The sequence below is a fragment of the Odontesthes bonariensis genome, chromosome 10 (assembly GCF_027942865.1).
Source record: "Odontesthes bonariensis isolate fOdoBon6 chromosome 10, fOdoBon6.hap1, whole genome shotgun sequence".
In the NCBI taxonomy this organism is placed as follows: Eukaryota; Metazoa; Chordata; class Actinopteri; order Atheriniformes; family Atherinopsidae; genus Odontesthes; species Odontesthes bonariensis.
In genome coordinates, this window is record NC_134515.1 from 16,264,292 (window position 1) to 16,275,002 (window position 10,711).

At 38.0% G+C, this 10,711-nt stretch overlaps 1 protein-coding gene across 1 annotated transcript; it reads left to right on the forward strand.

Moving 5' to 3' along the window:
* Positions 1–3,807: 3,807 nt before the first annotated feature.
* Positions 3,808–10,356, forward strand: LOC142390122 (uncharacterized). The gene is made up of 7 exons (XM_075475492.1): positions 3,808–3,922; positions 4,309–4,440; positions 4,527–4,655; positions 7,859–8,016; positions 9,477–9,621; positions 10,011–10,139; positions 10,226–10,356. Exons 1-7 carry the CDS (start codon positions 3,835–3,837, stop codon positions 10,354–10,356), a joined length of 912 nt encoding a protein of 303 aa, XP_075331607.1. The 5' UTR covers positions 3,808–3,834.
* The last annotated feature ends 355 nt before the right edge of the window (positions 10,357–10,711 follow it).

The following is a 10,711-nucleotide window of genomic DNA, read 5'->3' on the forward strand; positions in this document are numbered from 1 at the left end:
TGAGAGCACAGAGCAAGGTTGTCTTACAACTTTACATTCGGCTAGATCATCTTTCCCCATGCCTTTTCTGCTCAGTCTCAACAGCAAATATGTAATAATTAAGTTGGGTCACTTTTAAATGTACTAGTGTCACAATCTGTAGGTGCAAATAGTGAGATGGAAATGCAAAATGTCTGATACATTTTTTTTTTTTAAATTTGCCCTCTATTAAGTCGTGTACATGTAAACTTCACCGAGTACATCATTCAATTAAAACCCAAGCAATACTGTACACTTTTAACCATAATCATTCATGGGACTGGGTGGGAAGCAGAATCGTGCAGTATCTGGCCTTGATGAGTCCCAAAGTGCATGCTCTTGCACAAAGATACACAGATTTGCACCTCCTGCCACTACTTCCTTTCTGCTTGTAAGCATTTGTGGCCAAATGAGCATCTGGAAAGTGGGCACATTTCTGTATAAACACTTATTGTTACAAATTTCAAAACTTCAGCTGCATCTTTGTTGGATTGATATTAGACAAAACGATTGTTTTTGGATTACACCATCTCTGCATTAGATAAACTTAAATGGTAAATGGTAAATGGACTGTACTTGTATAGCGCTTTTCTAGTCTAGCTGACCACTCAAAGCGCTTCTAACTACATGCCACATTCACCCATTCACACACACTCATACAGCACGTCTATGTCTATACACACACTACGTGCTTTCTAATCATTCACACACACATTCATACACCGATGGATTTATCGGTAGGCAACGTGGGGTTCAGTGTCTTGCCCAAGGACACTTCGACATGTAGCCCGAGGAAGCCGGAGTCGAACCACCGACCTTCCGATTGGTGGGTGACTGCTCTTCCTCCTGAGCTACAGCCCATTTGCTTGAAAAACAAACAGCTTGCAGCTATCCAAATTTTCCCAATATGTGGAGTGCCGATTTAACTGTTGGGTTTGTTTTCTCTCAGTATGGCAGAATTGGGAACATGTTTGTCTACACAAAAGTGGGAACTACGTAGGAAGTCAGTCATGTTTCAGCTCAGATGTGATTTATCACTGCCAGAAAACAGAACATAAATGTTTGTCAGTTTATTAAAAATGCGATTATACTAAAGCTGAGTCACAGGAACTGTACAGACTGTAACATTTCACATGCTACTCTCTCAGAATTAAGTTTAAAAAAGCATGACAGAGCACAGTGTCCAAAAACTCCAGTTACTATAAGATGAACTGAAACCTCATTAACTGATGAGTTATTAATGATTGGTATATTTCAACGAGCCAAAGCATTTTTATTATGGAAACATTCAGACGGTGGCATATAACATTCAAGCATGCATCCAAAAGTCAGTTCAAATTACATGTATGTATGGGGGCCGTTTCCTTTTTTTTTAAAATATCAGTAGTTCAATATAAGCAATGTCTTTGCTTAAAGATATGGTCAGCAAAAAACAAACAAAAAACAATGTTAATGTCTTGTCAATAGTTTTGTCAGGTGGGCAATAAAAATCCACAAGGGACAGTTAAAAGGTCGGACTGTTAGTGCTTTTGGAAATGCAATGTTTGGCTTTTGGAAACCTGATCACCGAGTCTTGGCTGAGGCTGTTTTTACAAAAAGAAAATGTCATTCTGACAGAGTCACTGTGACTTAATGTGCCATTTTATCTTATCTCACTTGGTGGGGAGATGGCAAACAGCAGGTCAGAAGCACAGAGGAAGAGTAAAGGGAAGAATCTTTCTGCATGGGCTGACACATGAGTGGAGATAAATTGGTCTCAACATAACTAGAGTAATTTACTTGTTTGAAACAGTAAAATTACGTCTCAGTTATGGTATGAACTAAAGTTACTGTTTCAAAACATCCTCAAAACCATCAACCCAAAACACAGATTTAGTCACCACAGCATCTCATACAGCCTTTGTTCCTTCTACTCGTCAGAGAAATCCAAAGGTTTGACTTTCTATCGAAAGAAGACAAACATCCACTTTTTTTCTTTCTTTTTCCCCAATAAACCCAGCAGGAAATCATCCTGAATACATTAATATTGAAGAAAATGATTTGTCCTCTTCCACTCAAGGTGGAAAAAAAAAACCTGAAGTTGTTCTTTAAAACATTCAGTTTTTCAGTTCTTCCCTGAATATTAACTGTTCTCCAGTAGTTTCACCAAAAAGGAAAAGGTTTTTTTTGAAGAAGAAGTCAGTGGGCCCTATAATGCGAACTCATAGCGGTGGCACACCCCTCATCTTGCGGATGATGTTGGCTATCCGCTTCGCCAGGCCCGGGTTGGGCTCTTCTATCTGGAAGCTTCGGGTCAGTAGATTGTAGAGGGAGCCGTAGCCCACTGCCACAACAGTGCAGGTCAGGCAGATGACATTATAACAACTCAGAATACAACAGAGACCAGAGCGGTTTAGGCCCAAAATACATCTGTGATATGTTCAGAGAATATAAACCCAGCAGAGCTCTTAGATCCAAGGACTGAGGTCAGCTGGTCCAGTCCAGAGTCCAGACTAAACATGGAGAAGCAGCATTTAGCTGTTATGCTGCAAACAAGTGGAAACTGCCAGTGGAGATTAAACTTTCACCAAATGTAGACATTTTTAAATCCAGGTTAAAGACATTTCTTTTCTCATGTGTCTATGCATGAAATATCTTTTAACTTATCTAGACTGTTGCCTGTTTTTAAATTAATTTAAATGATTTTATTTGTTTCTCTTTATATTCTTTTATGTATTTTTAATGCTTCTTGCACTCCCTGCTGCCATGCTTTTATTTTATGTAAAGCACTTTGAATTGTTTGTACATGAAATGTGCGAAACAAATAAATTTGATTTGATTTGATTTGATAGAGGCTCCACGGTAGAGTGTGCAGGAGAAAGGATTTGATGCAATATGTGACCGTGTAAAGGGTTCGTGATTTGTAAATAGACAATAGTGTCTCAAGCTAATCATTTGCTCTCCTGGACATCATGAAACACATTTTACTTGGGAACTAGCAGGGGGAAATGTCCACAATATCCTGTTGATTGACCTGTGCATATCTAAATTGTCAAGAAAAATTTCAAGGCTTCAGATAATACAGTATGTTAAAATGGCTTACATTGTTATTCCCTTTATTCTTAGTGTGACTTACGAGTCTGTCGTCGTTTTATTTTCAGTTTTAATATAAAACCAAGGAAATCAGAGTAAACACAAAAGAAGCCATTGACATTAAAGGATACAAACATCAGTAAACATAAAAATTTGAATACTATTTGAAATACAAACAAAATAACGAAAAGAAATGAGATCCTTTTTTGAATAACTTTGGACCTTTAATAGACACAAGTATAAAGGAAACTATTAGTGTTAAGCAGCCAACTTCAATGTATTAAGACAGAAAAAAAACACATTCAGCAGTAGTTGCAAAAAGGTGAAAAGAAAGACAAACATGTTATAAGCGCTCTACACTCAGCGGATTATCTGATGACAGGTGAGGGTTTCAGGATTATAAAAGATGCATAAAATACATCTTTTGAAAAAACTTAGCTCTTTGATGGTCATCTTAACAAAGAAAACAAATTACAGCTCAAAATTAATTATCACAACTTTCTCATTTCAACAATAAAAAAATCTTTTTCTTGTGCAACGAAGAACATTTTATAAAATGCAACTGTACCAGTAAAAACAGCAAGAGGGCATCTGTTGTCACATCTTCCCAGAGATCTCGGGAGAATGTAACTAAACAGGCACAAGGGCCCAGAATCCTCTGTGCTGCTCAGCCTGAGGTTGGTGTAGTGGTATATTTGTCCCAACACGAGTACACGAACGCATTTTTGTCTGCAAAAGATAACCATGGAGACATACTGGTCTACATTAGGTGCACTGTTTTTATTATTTGGTGTATTCAGGGACTCTTCTGCAGGTTTCTCTGGAGGACCTGGTATGCTAATTTTGTTCTACATATACACGTGTTTAATGTATAATATACCGTGTTTGCTATTTCCATCTAAAAGTGCACATTTGTTTATTCAACCGAGTTAATAATCAGGCAGTTTAGTTCATGTTAAACCAGCTTATTTTCATGTGAGTGTCTGTCAAAATGGACCTGCCTGTGTGCCTCCTGTTATCAGTAAGACTAAGAATGTTCACTCGAGAATATGTTAAATCTTCCCAGGGAATGAGGAGATGTAGAGCTCAAGCCTGGACAGTTTATCAATGAGCAACAAACAATGTCATTTACTCACAAGACATACTTTCTGTCTGAAATGTTAACTTCTACTGCTGTTCTACAAGGCTTTGCATGTATTTCTTTCATTTTCCCCTAAGCAGAGATGCAGTGTCCTGTCCCAGATGGGCCCAGTCATTGTGGTATACTTTGCTCTCATGACAGTGACTGTCCAGGTGGTCAGAAGTGCTGCTCCATTGGGTGTGGTGTAGACTGCACTGTACCAATATTAGGTAAGATATAATCAAACTGGCAACACCCCCAGATTCTCTCCCTATACTCCTACCAGAACATTTAGCAATTTAGTGCTTTCTGACAGTGAAACCAGGTGGCTGTGGTCCCAGCTTCTACGTTGCTTATGGGATGCCCTGCTCTCATGATGGTGATTGTCCAGGAGAACAGAAGTGCTGCAAGTCAATCTACGGTCTGAAATGCAAATACCCTCACTAACTGGACAATGAGAAAATGCATCATGCATCCTTGGATGAACTTGTTTGGTTTCTCCAATGCTACATTGATTAAAATGTTTGTGCATTACTTATATGTGTGGGTGTTTTTCTGCTTTGCCATATGGCTGACAATATGTATTTCATCTGTATCTGTAAATGGAAATGAGAGCACAGAGCAAGGTTGTCTTACAACTTTACATTCGGCTAGATCATCTTTCCCCATGCCTTTTTTGCTCAGTCTCAACAGCAAATATGTAATAATTAAGTTGGGTCACTTTTAAATGTACTAGTGTCACAAATCTGTAGGTGCAAATAGTGAGATGGAAATGCAAAATGTCTGATACATTTTTTTTTTTAAATTTGCCCTCTATTAAGTCGTGTACATGTAAACTTCACTGAGTACATCATTCAATTAAACCCAAGCAATACTGTACACTTTTAACCATAATCACTCATGAGACTGAGTGGGAAGCAGAATTGTGCAGTATCTGGCCTTGATGAGTCTCAAAGTGCATGCTCTTGCACAAAGATACACAGATTTGCACCTCCTGCCACTACTTCCTTTCTGCTTGTAAGCATTTGTGGCCAAATGAGCATCTGGAAAGTGGGCACATTTCTGTATAAACACTTATTGTCACAAATTTAAAAACTTCAGCTGCATCTTTGTTGGATTGATATTAGACAAAACGATTGTTTTTGGATTACAGCATCTCTGCATTAGATAAACTTATGAATATGTGCCCTTCCTGCATGTTTACACTTTAACGTAAAAATAACTAGGCCAGCAGATACCTCCAGTGCCTAAGCAACACGAAGTTGTTCACTCCCAGAAAGGCCAGTGAATCATGCCTATAAAGGTCATTCATCAATGTGACCTCTTTATGACTGACAACATCATTCCACCTTAGGTCTGAAATATTGAGCAGTTGAGCAGAACTGCTCAATATGCTTGAGCAGTAGTGAATATCTGCTTTTTTTGCTCTTTGAGTGTGGAGCATTTTATTCATATTTTTACTAATTAACAAAACTGTTGCAATTCACATTTTCTGGAATATATTAACGATACATGCATTGCCTTAGCTTATTTGATAGACAAATTCATACATATCCTATTCTATTGGGTCAGTAACAGGGTCTTGAACTAACCTCCCAAGGATTAGCAGTGCCGGACCTTTTAATTATTCCCTGAACAGCACATGCAAGCAATAATCTACAAAATGAACCAAAGGAGCTTTAATAACCAACATATAGAACAAAAAAAAAAAAAAAATTGGTGCTTTTTGCACAATTGAATATGTTTAGGATCTCCAAAAGTTAGAATGTTTGAAGTAAATTTGTAGTAGAAATTAAACAACTGAGTTGCTCTTGGACTCACTGGGCACCAAACTTTAGGAGGTTACTTTGGAACCCAGTGATGATGTTCCTCCACCCCATGGACATCAACTCTTCCTTCTCTTCATGCCAACATCAAGGTTTGAGACTGATCTTTCTTGGTTCAGGGTGATCAATCTCTGATGGTCCTGTGGCAGCGGATGAATCACTCATGGAATCCTTATGGATCATGGAGTCGTTATAAAAGAAATCTTTTCCTTCACACTTTGCTACTTTGTTCGTTCTCTTGTTGAATAGCGCCCAACCTCTTCAAGGCCATGCCTCTACAGAAAAGCAGATTTAGTCTGTCCTTATATGGAAAAAATGACATCTATGTCTGAAGAAATCTACAGTCTCATCTTCTCGAACACCTGACTCTACGTGGCTTTCGGTAAAGTCAGTAACATGGACACTCACATACGTTTTCCAGGCTCGGTTTGTTCAATCAAGATCAGAAGTAAAACTATATTTATGTTATCAGTTTAATCACAGCGACAAAGATGACGACCACATGCCTCTTTATGGGGGATTAAAGTTCTGATAAATTAAGGGTTCAGAACCTTTTTTGTTGGCCATTTGCTTGAAAAACAAACAGCTTGCAGCTACCCAAATTTTCCCAATATGTGGAGTGCCGATTTAACTGTTGGGTTTGTTTTCTCTCAGTCTGGCAGAATTGGGAACATGTTTGTCTACACTAAAGTGTGAACTACGTAGGAAGTCAGTCATGTTTTAGCTCAGATGTGATTTATCACTGCCAGAAAACAGAACATAAATGTTTGTCACTTTATTAAAAATGCGATTATACTAAAGCTGAGTCACAGCAACTGTATAGACTGTAACATTTCACATGCTAATCTCTCAGAATTAAGTTTAGAAGAGCATGACAGAGCACATTGTCCAAAAACTCCAGTTACTATAAGATGAACTGAAACCTCATTATCTGATGAGTTATTAATGATTGGTATATTTCAACGAGCCAAAGCATTTTTATTATGGAAACGTTCAGACGGTGGCATATAACATTCAAGCATGCATCCAAAAGTCAGTTCAAATTATGTATGGGGGCCGTTTCCTTTTTTTTTTTTAAATATCAGTAGTTCAATATAAGCAATGTCTTTGCTTAAGGATATGGTCATCAAAAAACAAACAAAAAACAATGTTCATGTCTTGTCAATAGTTTTGTCAGGTGGGCAATAAGAATCCACAAGGGACAGTTAAAAGGTCGGACTGTTAGTGCTTTTGGAAATGCAATGTTTGGCTTTTGGAAACCTGATCACCGAGTCTTGGCTGAGGTTGTTTTTAAAAAAGAAAATGTCATTCTGACAGAGTCGCTGTGACTTAATGTGCCATTTTATCTTATCTCACTTGGTGGGGAGATGGCAAACAGCAGGTCAGAAGCACAGAGGAAGAGTAAAGGGAAGAATCTTTCTGCATGGGCTGAAACATGAGTGGAGATAAATTGGTCTCAACATAACTAGAGTCATTTACTTGTTTGAAACAGTAAAATTACGTCTCAGCAGTAAAGTTACTGTTTCAAAACATCCTCAAAACCATCAACCCAAAACACAGATTTAGTCACCAAAGCATCTCATACAGCCTTAGTTCCTTCTACTCGTCAGAGAAATCCAAAGGTTTGACTTTCTATCGAAAGAAGACAAACATCCACTTTTTTTCTTTCTTTTTCCCCAATAAACCCAGCAGGAAATCATCCTGAATACATTAATATTGAAGAAAATGATTTGTCCTCTTCCATATGAGGTGGAAAAAAAACTCAAGTTGTTCTTTAAAACATTCAGTTTTTCAGTTCTTCCCTGAATATGAACTGTTCCAGTGGTTTCACCAAAAAGGAAAAGGGTTTTTTTGAAGAAGAAGAAGTCAGTGGGCCCTATAATGCGAACTCATAGCGGTGGTACACCCCTCATCTTGCGGATGATGTTGGCTATCCGCTTCGCCAGGCCCGGTTTGGGCTCCTCTATCCGGAAGCTTCGGGTCAGTAGATTGTAGAGGGAGCCGTAGCCCACTGCCACAACAGTGCAGGTCAGGCAGATGACATTATAACAACTCAGAATACAACAGAGACCAGAGCGGTTTAGGCCCAAAATACATCTGTGATATGTTCAGAGAATATAAACCCAGCAGAGCTCTTAGATCCAAGAACTCAGGTCAGCTGGTCCAGTCCAGAGTCCAGACTAAACATGGAGAAGCAGCATTTAGCTGTTATGCTGCAAACAAGGGAACAAACTGCCAGTGGAGATTAAACTTTCACCAAATGTAGACATTTTTAAATCCAGGTTAAAGACATTTCTTTTCTCATGTGTCTATGCATGAAATATCTTTTAACTTATCTAGACTGTTGCCAGTTTTTAAATTAATTTAAATGATTTTATTTGTTTCTCTTTATATTCTTTTATGTATTTTTAATGCTTCTTGCACTCCGTGCTGCCATGCTTTTATTTTATGTAAAGCACTTTGAATTGTTTGTACATGAAATGTGCGATACAAATAAATTTGATTTGATTTGATAGAGGCTCCACGGTAGAGTGTGCAGGAGAAAGGATTTGATGCAATATGTGACCGTGTAAAGGGTTCGTGTTTTGTCAATAGACAACAGTGTCTCAAGCTAATCATTTGCTCTCCTGGACATCATGAAAAACCTTTTACTTGGGAACTAGCAGGGGGAAATGTCCACAATATCCTGTTGATTGACTTGTGCATATCTAAATTGTCAAGAAAAAATTCAAGGCTTCAGATAATACAGAATGTTAAAATGGCTTACATTGTTATTCCTTTTATTCTTAGCGTGACTCACGAGTCTGTCGTTTTATTCTCAGTTTTAATATAAAAGCAAGGAAATCAGAGTAAACACAAAAGAAGCCATTGACATTAAAGGATACAAACAGCAGTAAACATAAAAATTTGAATACTATTTGAAATACAAACAAAATAACGAAAAGAAATGAGATCCTTTTTTGAATAACTTTAGACCTTTAATAGACACAAGTATAAAGGAAACTATTAGTGTTAAGCAGCCAACTTCAGTGTATTAAGACAGAAAAAAACACATTCAGCAGTAGTTGCAAAAAGGTGAAAAGAAAGACAAACATGTTATAAGCGCTCCACACTCAGCGGATTATCTGATGACAGGTGAGGGTTTCAGGATTATAAAAGATGCATACAATACATCTTTTGAAAAAAATGAGCTCTTTAATGGTCATGTTAACAAAGAAAACAAGTTACAGCTCAAAATTAATTATCACAACTTTCTCATTTCAACAATAAAAAAATCTTTTTCTTGTGCAACAAAGAACATTTTATAAAATGCAACTGTACCAGTAAAAACAGCAAGAGGGCATCTGTTGTCACATCTTCCCAGAGATCTCGGGAGAATGTAACTAAACAGGCACAAGGGCCCAGAATCCTCTGTGCTGCTCAGCCTGAGGTTGGTGTAGTGGTATATTTGTCCCAACACGAGTACACGACCGCATTTTTGTCTGCAAAAGATATCCATGGAGACATACTGGTCTACATTAGGTGCACTGTTTTTATTAGTTGGTGTATTCAGGGACTCTTCTGCAGGTTTCTCTGGAGAACCTGGTATGCTAATTTTGTTCTACATATACACGTGTTTAATGTATAATATACCGTGTTTGCTGTTTCCATCTAAAAATGCACATTTGCTTATTCAACCGAGTTAATAATCAAGCAGTTTAGTTCATGTTAAACCAGCTTATTTTCATGTGAGTGTCTGTCAAAATGGACCTGCCTGTGTGCCTCCTGTTATCAGTAAGACTAAGAATGTTCACTCGAGAATATGTTAAATCTTCCCAGGGAATGAGGAGATGTAGAGCTCAAGCCTGGACAGTTTATCAATGAGCAACAAACAATGTCATTTACTCACAAGACATACTTTCTGTCTGAAATGTTAACTTCTACTGCTGTTCTACAAGGCTTTGCATGTATTTCTTTCATTTTCCCCTAAGTAGATGTGCAGTGTCCCAACATAGATGGGCCCTTGCATTGTGCTGAATTTTGCGTTGATGACAGTGACTGTCCAGGTCGTCAGAAGTGCTGCTCCAATGGGTGTGGGCATCAGTGCACTGTACCAATATTAGGTAAGATATAATCAAACTGGAAACACCCCCAGATTCTCTCCCTATACTCCTACCAGAACATTTAGCAATTTAGTGCTTTCTGACAGTGAAACCAGGTGGCTGTGGTCCAAGCTTCTACGTTGCTTATGGGATGCCCTGCTCTCATGATGGTGATTGTCCAGGAGAACAGAAGTGCTGCAAGTCAATCAACGGTCTGAAATGCAAATACCCTCACTAACTGGACAATGAGAAAATGCATCATGCATCCTTGGATGAACTTGTTTGGTTTCTCCAATGCTACATTGATTAAAATGTTTGTGCATTACTTATATGTGTGGGTGTTTTTCTGCTTTGCCATATGGCTGATAATATGTATTTCATCTGTATCTGTAAATGGAAATGAGAGCACAGAGCAAGGTTGTCTTACAACTTTACATTCGGCTAGATCATCTTTCCCCATGCCTTTTTTGCTCAGTCTCAACAGCAAATATGTAATAATTAAGTTGGGTCACTTTTAAATGTACTAGTGTCACAAATCTGTAGGTGCAAATAGTGAGATGGAAATGCAAAATATCTGATACATTTTTTTTTAA